This window comes from Asparagus officinalis, chromosome 8 (assembly GCF_001876935.1).
Source record: "Asparagus officinalis chromosome 8, Aspof.V1, whole genome shotgun sequence".
Classification (NCBI taxonomy): Eukaryota; Viridiplantae; Streptophyta; class Magnoliopsida; order Asparagales; family Asparagaceae; genus Asparagus; species Asparagus officinalis.
The window spans coordinates 130,501,666-130,521,701 of record NC_033801.1 but is presented as its reverse complement, the minus strand read 5'-3'; the positions used below and the strand labels follow the sequence as shown (position 1 = coordinate 130,521,701).

The following is a 20,036-nucleotide window of genomic DNA, read 5'->3' as shown; positions in this document are numbered from 1 at the left end:
TATTCGACCATGGATTCAACTGGAATCTTGATCGGCTGCGACACGACGGTCTCGGCAGCGAGACCGTTGGCTCCCACTATGGTCGCCAGCTTGTTTGCGTCAAAAGTTGGTTTTGCTGTGGAATTCATTATATCTTCGGTCGATTACAACAAATTCAAAGAAATAGTCTTTTTATAAGACCTCTTTTACACAACAAAATAAAAAGGACCAAGTGTTAGACGACCAGATGGATCATTTTGTGGGGTAATAGAGCCATACTGAGTAATGGACAATGGTTGTCCAGCAGCTGTGTAGATAGGAGGAAGAGAGGATGAAGTAAAGACAGAGGATAAAAGTGAGGCATTACAAGTCATATGAAAGGAACAACCAGAGTCAAAAATCCAGAGATCATTCATACCAGAGACTGAAGGATTAGCTGAAGAACCAGCAAAATGCATACCAGAGAGTTGTGCGGCGGATGTAGAGGTGATATGTTGAAAAGCATCAAGTTGACGGCGAAGACTTTCAATAGCTTGAATAGTAGAGTCTGAAGTAGTAGAAGGTATAGCATTGGCCAACAATCCTGGTGTACGAGAGGGTTGAGACTGAGGGGGTCGCCGACCACGTCCAGTACCTGAGGAACGTAACTCAGGATGAAGCTTGAAGCATGTCTCAATGCGGTGTCCTTCCTTCTTACAATATTTGCAAGAGAGCTTAGATCGAGCCTGTGGAGAGGGAGCCTGTGGAGAAGTATAATTCATAACAGGAGCAGTGACAGGTACAGACAAAACAGTCTCGAGTGAAGAGGTAGGAGTGTCTGTTGACAAATTGAGTCGTGCTGTCTGCTGCCGGGTCTCATAAGCAGTGAGAGCTCCCATAACTGAGGCCAAAGTCGGAAATTGAGGCTGGTGAAGTAGTTGATCAGCCATAGTTGAATATTCAGGAAGGGACTGAAACAATTGATGCACCTCATGCCGTTCGTACCAGGCTAGCCAGTCTTCATATGTGGAATTACGTCCAGGAAGCATGGAGCGTAACTCTGTCCAAAAAGCTTGCATTTGTCCAAAATGGGACTGCAGAGATGAACTACCTTTGCGTTGTAGAGAAATGCGTTGCAGAAGATATGCCTCCCGTGCACCCGAGCACTCAGTGAAACGCTCAGTGAGACGAGTCCACATGGCCTGAGCAGAGGGAAGCGAGCCAATCTCGACAGTGAGACCAGAGCCAACACAGCGAGTGAGATAATCCATAACACGAAATTCCTGCAATTGCCACTCTGAACTCTCCTTGACATAGAGAGCACGAGCAGTCTGAAGATCGACATCACCACTGCCAGAGGCAATAGTACTGGATGAAGCAACAGTGCTGATGGACGGTGGAACTGGTCCCGTACTGGTGAGATGATCAAGCAAACCAGCGCCACGCAAGGCATTGGTGACAATGGTGGACCACCCTGCCCAGTCACTTTGATCATTGAGGGGCAAAGGTGGTTTGGGAATCTTCTCTGAAGGAGCCATAACAGCAATCTTGAGACGTTAAGATGTCGAGATGCTGTTACTAATGTCGTTCGTTTGAGGCCGAGAGACGGCTTGAAACGACGATGCCGTTAATTTGAGACCGAGAGACGGTCTTGAAACGACAATGCCGTTAAAATAGAACCCGAAGGTTAGAATGAAACCCGAAGGTTTAAAATAGAACCCGAAGGTTAGAATGAAACCCGAAGGTTTAAAATAGAACCCGAAGGTTAGAATGAAACCCGAAGGTTTAAAATAGAACCCGAAGGTTAAACGAGAACGCGAAACGCGTTAAGAGGCCGCAAAACGACAAGGCCAAAATATCTGGCAGATGAACGCCAAATAATTAAAAATAAAAATAAAAAAAATAAAACATTAAACGGCTGCAAAGCAATAAGGCCAAGATTTGGCAAAAGAACGCAAAAGCGTTAAAAATTTTATTGAAAGGGAAATAGCCCTAGCTCTGATACCATGTTAAAGTAAGAGAGAGAGAGAGAATCTTGGGTAAATTTCCCTTGAATTGAATATTGAGTGTGCACATATATTTATACAAGTAGAGGAGTGTGAGGTTTGTTCTCCCAAGCAATGTGGGACTAAAACCCACTACAATACACTATTATCAACAGCCCCCTTCAAACTCATGTTGGATCAAACAAAGTGAGTTTGCGTACAAGAAACTGGAACCGATGAACAGGTAAGGCCTTTGTGAAGAAATCTGCAAGCTCGTCAGCGGATGAAACATGAGGAAGTAGAATTGTCTTGTCCTTGATAACTTGGTGACGGACAAAATGAGCGTCGATCTCAATATGTTTGGTCCTTTCATGAAATACTGGATTATTAGCAATCTGGATGGCACTCTTATTATCACAGTAGAGAGGAGTAGGAGTCGTAACAGAAATACCGAAATCACTGAGAAGGCGACGAAGATGAATAATCTCTTTAGCTGTTGTGGACATTGCACGATACTCTGCCTCAGTACTGGAAAGAGCAATAACATCTTGTTTCTTACTTCGCCAGGAAATAAGGGAATCACCAAGAAATATACAATAACCTGTGGTAGACTTTCTGGTAGTTGGATCACCAGCCCAATCAGCATCAGAATATGCACAAAGCTCTAACTTAGATGTAGCAGGAAACAAAAGTGAGCGAGTGCTAGTACCCCGGAGGTACCGAAGAATCCGTAATAAGACAGCATAGTGTACAGAACGTGGGGCACTAACAAATTGACTGACAATACCAACAGCATGAGAGATATCTGGTCGAGAGATGCACAAATAGACCAACTGACCAACAAGATGTCGATATCGGGTAGGATCAGATAGAGGCTCACCGTCAGTAGAGCAAAGTTTGACATTCTGCTGGAGTGGAGTATCGACAGTTGTATTATCAGTTAACTCAGCTTGATTTAGAATATCTGAGAGATACTTCTGTTGAGACAGTAATACACCCCGCGGGCCTTGAGAAATTTCTAGACCAAGGAAATACCGAAGAGATCCAAGATCCTTCATGTGGAACTGTTGTTGCAACTGAGATTTTGCGTATTGTATACCTGTCATATCATCACCTGTAATGATCATATCATCTACATAGATGAGTAATAAAACCCTGCCACGCGATGTAGTGCGAACAAACAGAGAAGCATCTTGATGACTTTCTATAAAGCCCGCTTTGAGCACAACATCGCGAAAACACTCAAACCAAGCGCGGGGTGCCTGTTTGAGACCATAAACAGCACGACGAAGGAGACATACATGTCCCGGAGGAATATTTGACCCTGGAGGCGGTTGCATATATACGGTCTCTGATAAAGAGCCATGAAGAAAAGCATTTTTGACATCCATCTGGTATAAGGGCCAACGATGAGCAGCAGCGACCGCAAGGAGAGTACGCACAGTGGGCATCTGAGCAACAGGAGCAAAGGTCTCCTCATAATCAATACCTTGTTGCTGAGTAAAACCTCTAGCCACTAAACGAGCTTTTCGACGTTCAATGGTGCCATCAGGACGAAACTTGACCTTATAAACCCATTTACTGCCAACAAGAGAGATCCCAGGAGGACAGGGAACAATATCCCAGGTATGAGTTTGCTGAAATGCTTGAAATTCCTCAGCCATAGCTTGTCGCCACTCTGGAATTTGAACTGCCTCTTGGAAGGACTTTGGCTCAACAATAGTATGAATGGCAGCAAGAAAGTTATGAAAGATAGGTGAATAAGAAGTAACAGAAGCATACCGGGCAGGCATGACATGTGGGCGTTTGCCTCGACGAAGAGCAAGAGGAACCTCAGGCGGGGGAGATGCTGGCGCAGGTGCATGAAGATCAACAGTATTTTCTGGAGTGAGAGTTGTGTCCACAGGATATGGATTAGATGGTGTAAGAGAAGACTCAGGTGAGGAAGAGTCAACAGAAGGAGAGGGAGAGATGTCAGGGAGATCTCGAAAGGAAAATTGAGGTGAAGAAGTGGGTGATGCAGTGGACGGGGAAGCATGATCGGTAGAGTGGAGGAAATTAAAGTCATCAGAAGTAGAATAATATGGAGAATCCTCTTCGAACTGAACATGACGAGATATATGAACTCGACGAGTTGCGGGATCATAACAACGATAACCTCGATGTTCTGAACTAATTCCTAAATAAACACAAGAAACTGCTCTGGGAGACAATTTATCACGTTCGTGAGATGGCAGAAAAACAAAACATCGACAACCAAAAACGCGAACTAGATCATAACGGGGAGGATGAGTATAAACACGACTATAAGGAGTAGCACCGGAAAGAGAGCTAGATGGAGTGATATTAATGGCATGAGTCGCGGTGAGAATAGCCTCAGCCCAGAAACGACGAGGAACAGAGTAAGAAATGAGCATTGATCGGGCAGTATCGAGGATATGACGATGTTTGCGTTCAGCAACACCATTTTGCTCATGAGTGTAGGGACATGACTGTTGAAAGATAGTCCCATGAGAGGACATGATAGAGCGCATGGCAGAGGATAGGTACTCTTTGGCACAATCAGAACGAAAAACTTTAATACGAGATTGCCATTGAGTGAAAATCATAGCAGTGAAGGCTTGATAAGCAGTAAGTACGTCAGAGCGATTCTTAAGTAGGTAAACCCATGTAAAACGAGAGAAATCGTCGATAAAACTAACATAATATAAGTAGCCAGATGAAGAAGGCAAAGGAGCTGGCCCCCAAATATCAGAATGTACTAAATCAAATAAGGAAGTGGATACAGATGTACTCATTTTAAATGGTAAAGCAGTGAATTTAGCCAATTTGCAACCAGCACATGACTCAATACTAGAACTAGATGATACAGGACCAAGTACTCCAGACTGAATAAGACTCTCCAGCCTTTTATTACACACATGACCAAGTCGTCTATGCCATAAATTGGCAGGAAGCGAGGTAGAGGGTTTTGACGAACAAAGAGAAGCAACAAGAGAACGTGGACGTATGGACTCTGGAAGGTGAAGATATTCCAGAAAATACAGTTTGTGCCTCCTACGACCCGCCCCAACCGTCTTGCCCGTCTGTGGATCCTGCACAATACAAGTATCAGAAGAAAATGAGACAAACAGGCCCGCCATGCATAAAGAGCTAATAGAAATTAAATTCAAGCACAATTGTGGAGCCACATAGACGGGACCAAGTGTTAGACGACCAGATGGATCATTTTGTGGGGTAATAGAGCCATACTGAGTAATGGACAATGGTTGTCCAGCAGCTGTGTAGATAGGAGGAAGAGAGGATGAAGTAAAGACAGAGGATAAAAGTGAGGCATTACAAGTCATATGAAAGGAACAACCAGAGTCAAAAATCCAGAGATCATTCATACCAGAGACTGAAGGATTAGCTGAAGAACCAGCAAAATGCATACCAGAGAGTTGTGCGGCGGATGTAGAGGTGATATGTTGAAAAGCATCAAGTTGACGGCGAAGACTTTCAATAGCTTGAATAGTAGAGTCTGAAGTAGTAGAAGGTATAGCATTGGCCAACAATCCTGGTGTACGAGAGGGTTGAGACTGAGGGGGTCGCCGACCACGTCCAGTACCTGAGGAACGTAACTCAGGATGAAGCTTGAAGCATGTCTCAATGCGGTGTCCTTCCTTCTTACAATATTTGCAAGAGAGCTTAGATCGAGCCTGTGGAGAGGGAGCCTGTGGAGAAGTATAATTCATAACAGGAGCAGTGACAGGTACAGACAAAACAGTCTCGAGTGAAGAGGTAGGAGTGTCTGTTGACAAATTGAGTCGTGCTGTCTGCTGCCGGGTCTCATAAGCAGTGAGAGCTCCCATAACTGAGGCCAAAGTCGGAAATTGAGGCTGGTGAAGTAGTTGATCAGCCATAGTTGAATATTCAGGAAGGGACTGAAACAATTGATGCACCTCATGCCGTTCGTACCAGGCTAGCCAGTCTTCATATGTGGAATTACGTCCAGGAAGCATGGAGCGTAACTCTGTCCAAAAAGCTTGCATTTGTCCAAAATGGGACTGCAGAGATGAACTACCTTTGCGTTGTAGAGAAATGCGTTGCAGAAGATATGCCTCCCGTGCACCCGAGCACTCAGTGAAACGCTCAGTGAGACGAGTCCACATGGCCTGAGCAGAGGGAAGCGAGCCAATCTCGACAGTGAGACCAGAGCCAACACAGCGAGTGAGATAATCCATAACACGAAATTCCTGCAATTGCCACTCTGAACTCTCCTTGACATAGAGAGCACGAGCAGTCTGAAGATCGACATCACCACTGCCAGAGGCAATAGTACTGGATGAAGCAACAGTGCTGATGGACGGTGGAACTGGTCCCGTACTGGTGAGATGATCAAGCAAACCAGCGCCACGCAAGGCATTGGTGACAATGGTGGACCACCCTGCCCAGTCACTTTGATCATTGAGGGGCAAAGGTGGTTTGGGAATCTTCTCTGAAGGAGCCATAACAGCAATCTTGAGACGTTAAGATGTCGAGATGCTGTTACTAATGTCGTTCGTTTGAGGCCGAGAGACGGCTTGAAACGACGATGCCGTTAATTTGAGACCGAGAGACGGTCTTGAAACGACAATGCCGTTAAAATAGAACCCGAAGGTTAGAATGAAACCCGAAGGTTTAAAATAGAACCCGAAGGTTAGAATGAAACCCGAAGGTTTAAAATAGAACCCGAAGGTTAGAATGAAACCCGAAGGTTTAAAATAGAACCCGAAGGTTAAACGAGAACGCGAAACGCGTTAAGAGGCCGCAAAACGACAAGGCCAAAATATCTGGCAGATGAACGCCAAATAATTAAAAATAAAAATAAAAAAAATAAAACATTAAACGGCTGCAAAGCAATAAGGCCAAGATTTGGCAAAAGAACGCAAAAGCGTTAAAAATTTTATTGAAAGGGAAATAGCCCTAGCTCTGATACCATGTTAAAGTAAGAGAGAGAGAGAGAATCTTGGGTAAATTTCCCTTGAATTGAATATTGAGTGTGCACATATATTTATACAAGTAGAGGAGTGTGAGGTTTGTTCTCCCAAGCAATGTGGGACTAAAACCCACTACAATACACTATTATCAACAGCCCCCTTCAAACTCATGTTGGATCAAACAAAGTGAGTTTGCGTACAAGAAACTGGAACCGATGAACAGGTAAGGCCTTTGTGAAGAAATCTGCAAGCTCGTCAGCGGATGAAACATGAGGAAGTAGAATTGTCTTGTCCTTGATAACTTGGTGACGGACAAAATGAGCGTCGATCTCAATATGTTTGGTCCTTTCATGAAATACTGGATTATTAGCAATCTGGATGGCACTCTTATTATCACAGTAGAGAGGAGTAGGAGTCGTAACAGAAATACCGAAATCACTGAGAAGGCGACGAAGATGAATAATCTCTTTAGCTGTTGTGGACATTGCACGATACTCTGCCTCAGTACTGGAAAGAGCAATAACATCTTGTTTCTTACTTCGCCAGGAAATAAGGGAATCACCAAGAAATATACAATAACCTGTGGTAGACTTTCTGGTAGTTGGATCACCAGCCCAATCAGCATCAGAATATGCACAAAGCTCTAACTTAGATGTAGCAGGAAACAAAAGTGAGCGAGTGCTAGTACCCCGGAGGTACCGAAGAATCCGTAATAAGACAGCATAGTGTACAGAACGTGGGGCACTAACAAATTGACTGACAATACCAACAGCATGAGAGATATCTGGTCGAGAGATGCACAAATAGACCAACTGACCAACAAGATGTCGATATCGGGTAGGATCAGATAGAGGCTCACCGTCAGTAGAGCAAAGTTTGACATTCTGCTGGAGTGGAGTATCGACAGTTGTATTATCAGTTAACTCAGCTTGATTTAGAATATCTGAGAGATACTTCTGTTGAGACAGTAATACACCCCGCGGGCCTTGAGAAATTTCTAGACCAAGGAAATACCGAAGAGATCCAAGATCCTTCATGTGGAACTGTTGTTGCAACTGAGATTTTGCGTATTGTATACCTGTCATATCATCACCTGTAATGATCATATCATCTACATAGATGAGTAATAAAACCCTGCCACGCGATGTAGTGCGAACAAACAGAGAAGCATCTTGATGACTTTCTATAAAGCCCGCTTTGAGCACAACATCGCGAAAACACTCAAACCAAGCGCGGGGTGCCTGTTTGAGACCATAAACAGCACGACGAAGGAGACATACATGTCCCGGAGGAATATTTGACCCTGGAGGCGGTTGCATATATACGGTCTCTGATAAAGAGCCATGAAGAAAAGCATTTTTGACATCCATCTGGTATAAGGGCCAACGATGAGCAGCAGCGACCGCAAGGAGAGTACGCACAGTGGGCATCTGAGCAACAGGAGCAAAGGTCTCCTCATAATCAATACCTTGTTGCTGAGTAAAACCTCTAGCCACTAAACGAGCTTTTCGACGTTCAATGGTGCCATCAGGACGAAACTTGACCTTATAAACCCATTTACTGCCAACAAGAGAGATCCCAGGAGGACAGGGAACAATATCCCAGGTATGAGTTTGCTGAAATGCTTGAAATTCCTCAGCCATAGCTTGTCGCCACTCTGGAATTTGAACTGCCTCTTGGAAGGACTTTGGCTCAACAATAGTATGAATGGCAGCAAGAAAGTTATGAAAGATAGGTGAATAAGAAGTAACAGAAGCATACCGGGCAGGCATGACATGTGGGCGTTTGCCTCGACGAAGAGCAAGAGGAACCTCAGGCGGGGGAGATGCTGGCGCAGGTGCATGAAGATCAACAGTATTTTCTGGAGTGAGAGTTGTGTCCACAGGATATGGATTAGATGGTGTAAGAGAAGACTCAGGTGAGGAAGAGTCAACAGAAGGAGAGGGAGAGATGTCAGGGAGATCTCGAAAGGAAAATTGAGGTGAAGAAGTGGGTGATGCAGTGGACGGGGAAGCATGATCGGTAGAGTGGAGGAAATTAAAGTCATCAGAAGTAGAATAATATGGAGAATCCTCTTCGAACTGAACATGACGAGATATATGAACTCGACGAGTTGCGGGATCATAACAACGATAACCTCGATGTTCTGAACTAATTCCTAAATAAACACAAGAAACTGCTCTGGGAGACAATTTATCACGTTCGTGAGATGGCAGAAAAACAAAACATCGACAACCAAAAACGCGAACTAGATCATAACGGGGAGGATGAGTATAAACACGACTATAAGGAGTAGCACCGGAAAGAGAGCTAGATGGAGTGATATTAATGGCATGAGTCGCGGTGAGAATAGCCTCAGCCCAGAAACGACGAGGAACAGAGTAAGAAATGAGCATTGATCGGGCAGTATCGAGGATATGACGATGTTTGCGTTCAGCAACACCATTTTGCTCATGAGTGTAGGGACATGACTGTTGAAAGATAGTCCCATGAGAGGACATGATAGAGCGCATGGCAGAGGATAGGTACTCTTTGGCACAATCAGAACGAAAAACTTTAATACGAGATTGCCATTGAGTGAAAATCATAGCAGTGAAGGCTTGATAAGCAGTAAGTACGTCAGAGCGATTCTTAAGTAGGTAAACCCATGTAAAACGAGAGAAATCGTCGATAAAACTAACATAATATAAGTAGCCAGATGAAGAAGGCAAAGGAGCTGGCCCCCAAATATCAGAATGTACTAAATCAAATAAGGAAGTGGATACAGATGTACTCATTTTAAATGGTAAAGCAGTGAATTTAGCCAATTTGCAACCAGCACATGACTCAATACTAGAACTAGATGATACAGGACCAAGTACTCCAGACTGAATAAGACTCTCCAGCCTTTTATTACACACATGACCAAGTCGTCTATGCCATAAATTGGCAGGAAGCGAGGTAGAGGGTTTTGACGAACAAAGAGAAGCAACAAGAGAACGTGGACGTATGGACTCTGGAAGGTGAAGATATTCCAGAAAATACAGTTTGTGCCTCCTACGACCCGCCCCAACCGTCTTGCCCGTCTGTGGATCCTGCACAATACAAGTATCAGAAGAAAATGAGACAAACAGGCCCGCCATGCATAAAGAGCTAATAGAAATTAAATTCAAGCACAATTGTGGAGCCACATAGACGGGACCAAGTGTTAGACGACCAGATGGATCATTTTGTGGGGTAATAGAGCCATACTGAGTAATGGACAATGGTTGTCCAGCAGCTGTGTAGATAGGAGGAAGAGAGGATGAAGTAAAGACAGAGGATAAAAGTGAGGCATTACAAGTCATATGAAAGGAACAACCAGAGTCAAAAATCCAGAGATCATTCATACCAGAGACTGAAGGATTAGCTGAAGAACCAGCAATGTCTCGCTGGCGAGACAGTTCATTCCTGCTTTGATTTTCAATATGAGATCCCTGAGTGATCTTCTCTATGTTTGGGATATCTATTAGCATTTTTTGACGCCTATAATAAGCAGTGAGAGCTCCCATAACTGAGGCCAAAGTCGAAAATTGAGGCTGATGAAGTAGTTGATCAGCCATAGTTGAATATTCAGGAAGGGACTGAAACAGTTGATGCACCTCATGCCGTTCGTACCAGGTTAGCCAGTCTTCATATGTGGAATTACGTCCAGGAAGCATGGAGCGTAACTCTGTCCAAAAAGCTTGCATTTGTCCAAAATGGGACTGCAGAGATGAACTACCTTTGCGTTGTAGAGAAATGCGTTGCAGAAGATATGCCTCCCGTGCACCCGAGCACTCAGTGAAACGCTCAGTGAGACGAGTCCACATGGCCTGAGCAGAGGGAAGCGAGCCAATCTCGACAGTGAGACCAGAGCCAACACAGCGAGTGAGATAATCCATAACACGAAATTCCTGCAATTGCCACTCTGAACTCTCCTTGACATAGAGAGCACGAGCAGTCTGAAGATCGACATCACCACTGCCAGAGGCAATAGTACTGGATGAAGCAACAGTGCTGATGGACGGTGGAACTGGTCCCGTACTGGTGAGATGATCAAGCAAACCAGCGCCACGCAAGGCATTAGTGACAATGATGGACCACCCTGCCCAGTCACTTTGATCATTGAGGGGCAAAGGTGGTTTGGGAATCTTCTCTGAAGGAGCCATAATAGCAATGTTGAGACGTTAAGATGTCGATATGTCGTTACTGACTGCGAAACGGCAATGCCGTTCGTTTGAGGCCGAGAGACGGCTTGAAACGATGATGCCGTTAATTTGAGACCGAGAGACGGTCTTGAAACGGTAATGCCGTTAAAATAGAACCCGAAGGTTAGAATGAAAAACCCGAAGGTTTAAACGAGAATGCGAAACGCGTTAAGATGCCGCAAAGCGACAAGGCCAAAATATCTGGCAGAAAAAAAAAACATTAAACGGCTGCAAAGCAATAAGGCTAAAATTTGGCAAAAGAACGCAGAAGCGTTAAAAAAAATTTATTGGAAGGGAAATAGCCCTATCTCTGATACCATGTTAAAGTAAGAGAGAGAGAATCTTGAGTAAATTTCCCTTGAATTGAATATTGAGTATGCACATATATTTATACAAGTAGAGGAGTGTGAGGTTTGTTCTCCCAAGCAATGTGGGACTAAAACCCACTACAATACACTATTATCAATAGCTGCCAAAAAGAAAATGAAGATACTTCTTTTCACTTTCCATTTAGCAACGGGCTGATGTTGTTTGTTTTCAGAAAGAGAGAAATAGTAAGGTGAGTTGTAATGTGATGTGGCCATGGAAGAATAGGTCGCACGGCCACTTCTCCCTTCATTCATTTTTCTTTCCAGCTGTGAACGTGAAGTGGGGGCCACGGTTGGGAAAATTGCGTGAGCAGCAACGCGTTTTTTTGTTTCCACGTGAATAAGTGGCCCACGTGCGGCCCAAATTAACCCTACAGCTATATATATCTCTTCAATCCTTCCTAGGGTTTGTAGCAAGTACGAAAAGGTGAAAAGTGGCGGTGTGCAAAGAGAGTTTGTCCAGTCAAAGGGAAAAGTCGCCGTTTGGTTTTCGAGGAGGGTTTTTTTTGTTTTTTTTTTTTTTTTGCGGCTGCAGTTGAGGAGATTTTGTGTAGTCTCTTTTAGGGTTTTGTGCATCCCTCTGAGAGGTATTTGTGAGGGTTTTGAAAGTTTGTTTGAGGGTTTAGATTGTGAGTGATTGTAAACCCTAGTTGTATTCTCTCCCTCTATTAGTAGATCTCCCCCCCTCCTTGCCCCGTGGACATAGGCAATTTGCCGAACCACGTAAAAATTGGTTGTACTACTATTTGTGTGATTTGTAATAGCTTTTAGGTTCCCTCGACGCGCAGTCCTAGAGCTGACGAGAGGAAGAGCTAATATCCCACTTTGATGAGATATTAGGCTTCAGATTCTTATTCCCTTTGAGAAACAAGAATTCTTATTGCGACCCGACTCTCTTGTTGTGCTGCCGAAGTGCTGCCGAAATTTCCGCTGCGCGCAACAAGTGGTATCAGAGCCCAGATTTCAGATCTAGGGTTTTGGAGTTTGGTGGAGGAAGATTCTTGTGTGAAGCTTGGTTCTTGGAGTTCTCGGCTTCGGTGGAGATAGTATTAGGAGTTGCCGTTGGAGATTTCGCTTTCCTCGTGTGGATAGGAGATCTATTTGGAATCCGATCTAGGGTTCAGTTGGGTGGTTCCTAATTCTATCAAATTTGTTCTTCTCTACAATTTGGAGTTAGTTCGCAATGGGAGAAGAAGGTGAAAGCAGCAAATCGATGGCGGGTACAATACAAGTTGGTTTTCAGAACACCAAAATTAGTGTGGTGAAATATGACGGCAAAATCAACTTTGGTTTGTGGATGAGCGACGTACAGGATGCGCTCAATGCTCAGAATTTGGAAGAGACCATCATGGTCCATGAGAGGCCACCTAAATATGATGAGGTGATATGGGAGAAAATGAATAGGAACGCGTGTGAGGTGATCAGGTCCTGTTTGGAACAGGAACTGAAATATGATGTGATTGGGGTGACGTCTGCAATAAAGATGTGGGAAATTCTCAACAATAAGTATCTCACAAAGAGTGTTGAGAACAGGTTGCACTTGCTGCGAAGACTCTTCAGATTTCAGATGTCCAGAGGCACCTCGCTAGCGGCTCATGTGAACAAATACACTAAGTTGTTGTCGGACTTGACGAATGTTGATGAGAAGATATCGGATGAGTACAAGGCGATTATTTTGTTGGGCTCCTTACCCGATGAGGAGTATGATATCTTCGTGCTTACTTTGTTGAACGGGATATCTTCTATCAGCTATAGTGAAGTGACTAACGCTTTGACAAATTACGATTTGAGGAGGAAGGATAAGGAGACTTCCCGCGTTAGTACTTCAGGAGAGGCCTTGTCGACGAGAGGTAGAAGCCCATATCCGAAAGGTGGTAATAGAGGAAGGTCAAAGTCAAGAAGCCGCCACCAATTAGCAAAGAACCAATGTGCATTCTGCAAGGAGCAGGGACATTGGAAGAGAGACTGCCCGAAGCTCAAGGAGAAAGAGAATGGTAAGAAAAAGGGCCCGAAGGCCAATGAGGTGAATATTGCGAAAGACGATGATTCTGATGATTCGTGCTTTTCTCTACTGATTACTCCGGAGGTGAATCATGTGGATGCATCAGATTGGATGCTTGATTCCGGCGCTACCTTTCATGTGACCCCTAGGCGAGACTGGTTTGCATCTTTTGAGAAAGTCGACGGGGGTGTTGTTGTCATGGGAAATGATCAATCCTGTGGCGTTTGTGGGATAGGTACCGTGCGGATTAGGATGCATGATGGAGTAGTCCGTGAGTTGAAGGAGGTGAGATTTGTTCCTCAACTGAAGAAAAATCTTATCTCAGTTGGAGCTTTGGAGACGAAGGGATTCAAGGTGACTTTCGAAAACGCTGTAGCGAATGTTACTAATGGATCATTGGTGGTGATGAGGGGAGTCCGCAATCGAAATTTGTATTATCTGAAGGAAAGCACCGAGATTGGCCAGGTTGCTTCGGCTATTTCAGAAGCGGACATGAGCAGACTTTGGCACTATAGATTGGGGCACACAGGTGAAAAGTCACTGCAGGCATTGTGCAAGCAGGGGCTATTGAAGGGAGCCAAGAGTGGGAAGATTGAGTTCTGTGAGTACTGTGTTCTTGGTAAGAAGACGAAGGTAAAGTTCGAGACTGCTATTCATCAGACGAGTGGCATCCTGAACTACGTGCACACAGACGTTTGGGGTCCTACCACGACTGCATCACTTGATGGTCGACATTGGTTCGTCACTTTTGTAGATGACTATTCTAGGCGATGTTGGGTGTACACCATGACGAAGAAGAGTGAAGTCCTAGATTTGTTTGTGGAGTGGAAAAAGAGATTGAAACTGCAGACTGGGAGAAAGATCAAGACGTTACGATCCGACAACGGTGGTGAGTATACTTCTGACCCCTTTCAGCAGCTATGTCGAGACGAGGGCATAGAGAGACACTTCACAGTAGTCATACACCGCAGCAAAATGGGGTGGCAGAGAGGTTGAATCGGTCTTTACTGGAGAAGATCCGATGCTTATTGTCGCAGAGTGGTTTGGAGAAGATCTTTTGGGCTGAGACACTTACATATGCGATCCACCTCATTAATAGGTTGCCTTCATCTGCGATTGAGGGGAAAACCCCTATAGAGATGTGGTCGGGAAAGCCAGCACATGACTATGACCAGCTCAAGGTATTCGGGTGCCCTGCATATTATCATGTTAGAACTGATAAATTGGAACCTCGAGCTAGGAAGGTCATATTTGTAGGATTCAAACGTGGTGTCAAGGGATACAAGCTTTGGGATCCAGTTGATAAGAAGATTGTGCTGAGTAGGGACGTCACGTTTGATGAAGCTTCTATCTTGAAGCTTCCTAGCTCTCATCAGGTGGAGAGCGACCCTACAGAGGAGATATCGCAGGTGGTGGAGATCGATACAGCTCCACATTGTCCAGATGGTACAGTATCCATGCAGGTGCCGACTGAGGTGACGCCAGGCGAGCACGACGGTGACACGGAGGATACGAGTACAAATGTGCAGGATCAGGAACCGACGGCTCCGGTTCAGGATTCTATTGCGGCTAGGAGACAGAGGAGAAACATACAGATGCCAGCACGGTATGCCGACACAGTTGCGTATGCACTTCCGGTGGAGAGTATCGATGAGTTAGTGCCTACTACATTCAGAGAGGCCGAGCAGAGTTCGGAGGCTGATTCGTGGCAGGTGGCTATGCAGGAGGAGATGGAATCTCTTCATAAGAACGATACATGGGAGCTTGTTGAGCTTCCAAAGGGGCGGAAGGCAATTGGTTGCAAGTGAGTATACACGAAGAAGGAGGGCATTGAGGGCACTCCATTAAAGCTAGGTTGGTTGCGAAGGGCTATGCACAGGAGGAAGGAATAGATTATAATAAGGTTTTCTCTCCGGTGGTGAAGCACTATTCGATTCGGATTTTGCTAGCTTTGGTGGCACAGTATGGTTTGGAGTTAGATCAGTTGGATGTGAAGACGGCATTTCTTCATGGTGATCTTGATGAAGAAATATATATGACTCAGCCATTGGGATTTCGAACTACAGGGAAGGAAAAATTAGTTTGCAGATTGAAGAAATCGTTATACGGTTTGAAACAGTCTCCTCGACAGTGGTATAGGCGTTTTGATGGTTTTATGCTTGGTCATTCGTACACTCGGAGCCAGTTTGATCCTTGCGTATATTTTCGCAAGTTGAAAGGAGGTGCGTACATTTATTTGTTGCTCTATGTCGACGACATGTTAGGTCGGCTATAGATGAATTGAAAGTTCAGTTATCAAATGAGTTTGAGATGAAAGACTTGGGTGAGGCGAAGCGCATTCTAGGGATGGAGATCGGCAGAGACAAGAAGAAAGACAGAATTTGTTTGACACAGGTGGCTTATTTGAAGAAGGTTCTACAGCGATTCCATGTTAGCATGGATACGAAGCCAGTTAGTGTACCTTTAGGAGCCCATTTGAAGCTTTCAGCTGGTCTTTCACCGAAGTCAGTTGAAGATCGTGAGTTGATGTCGAATACTCCATATGCGAGCGCAGTTAGGAGCTTGATGTATGCAATGGTATGTACGAGACCAGATTTATCACAGGCGGTGAGCATGGTTTCTAGATACATGCACGATCCAGGAGTGAGTCATTGGGACGCTGTGAAATGGATTTTGAGGTACATTCGAGGTACGCTCAATGTTGGTTTAGTTTATGAGCGGGACACTACAGGTGGGCAATTATGCATTGGTTATGTTGATTCGGATTATGCCGGAGATTTGGATAAACGCCGGTCTACTACGGGGTATGTGTTCACTTTGTATGTTGATTCGGATTATGCCGGAGATTTGGATAAACGCCGGTCTACTACGGGGTATGTGTTCACTTTGATCTGTGCGCCGGTGTGCTGGAGATGCACCTTACAGTCGACGGTGGTTTTGTCTACGACGGAGGCAGAGTATATGGCAGTTACGGAGGCTGTGAAGGAGGCTATTTGGCTTCGAGGACTTTTGGAGGAACTTGGTATATCGCAGAAGTCCGTCACTATTCATTGTGATAGCATGAGTGCTATCTATTTGGCGAAGAATCAGGTTTTTCATGCGAGGACGAAGCACATTGACGTTCGTTATCACTTCGTTCGGGATGTTCTTGAAGATGGCGATGTGGAAATTATGAAAGTCCACACGAAGGATAATCCGGCGGATATGCTCACTAAGGTGGTTCCGAGCAACAAGTTTGATCATTGCAGAAACTTGTTGAATATTTGTATTCGTGATTGTTGAGGCCGTTGGCGGCCATTTGGGTGAACTACGTTCGGCTTGATTCCTTGGGCAAGAGGATACGTAGGCAGTCTTTCAGATGCAGCCGGTTTGGATTTTGATGGGGGTGAGATTGTTTGGACTCTCGTTCGGGTTCTCGACTTGTTGTAGATTGAGTTCGTACTGGACACAACAAGTGGGACATTTGGATGCTTTGGTGTCGGCTCAGTTTTGAGAAAACTTCACCGAGGTGGAGAATTGTGAACGTGAAGTGGGGGCCACGGTTGGGAAAATTGCGTGAGCAGCAACGCGTTTTTTTGTTTCCACGTGAATAAGTGGCCCACGTGCGGTCCAAATTAACCCTACAGCTATATATATCTCTTCAATCCTTCCTAGGGTTTGTAGCAAGTACGAAAAGGGGAAAAGTGGCGGTGTGCAAAGAGAGTTTGTCCAGTCAAAGGGAAAAGTCGCCGTTTGGTTTTCGGCTGTGGGTTTTGTTCTCTTGACAGAGGAGTTTCTTTTGTTTTTTGTTTTTTTTTGCGGCTGCAGTTGAGGAGATTTTGTGTAGTCTCTTTCAGGGTTTTGTGCATCCCTTTGAGAGGTATTTGTGAGGGATTTGAGAGTTTGTTTGAGGGTTTAGATTGTGAGTGATTGTAAACCCTAGTTGTATTCTCTCCCTCTATTAGTAGATCTCCCCCCTCCTTGCCCCGTGGATGTAGGCAATTTACCGAACCACGTTAAAATTGGTTGTACTGCTTTTGTGTGATTTGTAATAGCTTTTAGGGTCCCTCGACGCGCAGTCCTAGAGCTGACGAGAGGAAGAGCTAATATCCCACTTTGATGAGATATTAGGCTTCATATTCTTGTTCCCTTTGAGAAACAAGAATTCTTATTGCGACCCGACTCTCTTGTTGTGCTGCCGAAGTGCTGCCGAAATTTCCGCTGCGCGCAACACCAGCAAGCCAAACATAGGGAAGACACTAAGGGCATGTTTGTTTCGCAAAAAATTGAAGAAAGTGGGGGAAAGAAAATGAATTTTGATGTTTTTCTCTACTTTTTGATGTTTGGTTCGTCAAAATTCGGAAAGAAATTGAGGGAGAAAATGAGTTGTCACTATATTATTGGATGAGATGAGTAATTTTTGATGTTTTCCTCCACTTTCTTTATTTTTTGTTCTTTCTTGTGTTTGGTTCATTTTTAAAACTAAGAAAATAAATAAGAGAAAATGAGCTGTCATTATATTATTAGATGATGTGACTCATACTAGGAAAATCAATTTCCTTATTTTTTTTGGAGGAAAGGGATAGAAGGAAATTTTAATGAGATGTGATGAGTTGTCGCCATATTATTGGATGATGTGAGTAATTTTTAAAAGATGGTAGAAAATGAAGGAAAGTTAGGTGAGGTGAGTTAGATGAGTTGATTGATGTGACTCATTTCTTGTGTTTAGTTTATTTTTAAAAGTAAAAAAAGAGATGTGATGGGATGAGTTGTCACAATATTATTGGAGGAAAGTGGAGAAAGTGAAGAAAAGTGGGTTAAAGAAAGTGGGGGAAAGTGAAAAAGTGAAGGAAAGTGGGTTTTGGATTCTGGGGGAAACGAAACAAACAGGCCCTAATAAGAATACAAGTAATTGGTCTGGGGCATCTATGATGCTCCATCCTTTTTCTAAATTTTTTTTTAAAAAAAGAACAGAAAATAGATGATTCGCAACTTTGTCATCAGTATTAAGAGAAAACTGCAAACCAACTCAATAAGCATTATAGAAAATATTCAAGCATCACGAGAAAATCGTAGTATAGAGAGCAGTAGCTGAAATAGAAGCAAAACATTCTGATGGTACTTGCTTACTGAAAGGATTATTACCAGCAGAATATCTTCATCAGTGCCATAGGATTTTCGTGCTTCATCAAGGCACTTCAAAGAAACTCTCACATATTTCCTGCAATTTTTCAGAAGATGAGCAATATTTCAACCCAATCTTCAAAGATCATATAGTATCAAAGTTCCAATACATGAATTTAGCCAACTCGTGGACAAGACAAATGAGCATCTGGAAGCAATACGTTTCGGTGTTGCAATGCATGACAGAAGTACATTAAAAGAAATCATTGGGTGAATGACACTGAAATTCATGCTTTTTATAGCCAATGCACAAGCTGCTTTGCTGATAAGCAATTTGTAATGCATAACCATAAAAGGTAGGGACGTCTTACCAAGTGCAGGATTCTAAATTCTTTACTCATTTAATAGTTTCGTATTCCATGCCACAAAATAAAGGGGGTCTATTGCAGTGCCATTGAAAGCACTACAGTTAACATGCTAACATATATTGCCACTTCAGGGCAATTGTTGTTTTCTAAAACATCATAATCATCTAAATGTAAGATGTCCTCCTCCACATCTTAACACTGACATTTCAGATATAATGGGACTCACTGAATGGTGCTCCCTTTGCTGATTTGTGTAATCACCTGAACGATTCTTTAGTTACAGACCCTGCTCTTACTGTTGACATGATTATCCACGATATACAACAGCTCGATTTGTCACAGAGCATTTTATTAGAACGAACTGTTGCAGTTTATATTATTTTCATGTAGATCCAATAATACTGTTAGCATAACATGGAGATGATGCAGATAGCATAACATGGAGATGATGTATAGTGACTCAAGATTGATTCATTGATCAGATAAAAACTGATAATACAAATAGGATAAAGTTTTATGCATGTACTCTCGCAGTTACAAAGACATGTGATTCACAATTAGATGTAAATTGTGTCTGGAAAGCATATTCATTGAGCATATAACAGGAGTTTTACACATGATAAAATAAATTTAACAATTGCAGGACATGGGGAAGATAATTTAGGTGAATCACTTACAGTTCCGGGCTGATGCAATTAAAACGTAGAAGTTGCTTGAACATGACAAAACAAATTTACTGAAATGTATGCCATAGAGAAATAATTTAGGTACAACTAATTTCATTTACGACTGATGCAATAAAAACATAGAACTAGCTCAGATACCAACAATACATAGAACTCGCGAAGTACTAAAACTTGACAGGTAAAAGAAACAGGCCAAAGGCAACATATTGATATAATCTCTCCACATTTCAGCTAATGCTTATTCTTAGTATCTCACTATGCAATAAGGATGAGTTATGTGATACCTAGAGCTGGCAGGATCTCTTATTTCAAATTCTTTGGTATCTGCATCATATCCACATAATATGACATAATGCCCTGAAAGATATGCAAAGAGTTAGAAGATTGGTTCCACAGTAAG

The 20,036-nt window shown here is 43.5% G+C and overlaps 1 protein-coding gene across 1 annotated transcript in view; it reads right to left on the bottom strand.

Annotated features, from left to right (window-relative positions):
- The window catches only part of LOC109822318 (protein GUCD1), a 35,700-nt gene that overhangs the window by 11,511 nt on the left and 4,153 nt on the right, over positions 1-20,036 (bottom strand). The window contains exons 7-8 of the mRNA XM_020388502.1: positions 19,921-19,993; positions 18,604-18,679 (exon numbers count right to left, since the gene is read on the bottom strand). Coding sequence (XP_020244091.1) covers positions 18,604-18,679; positions 19,921-19,993 — 149 coding nt within the window. The remainder of the gene's footprint in view (positions 1-18,603; positions 18,680-19,920; positions 19,994-20,036) is intronic.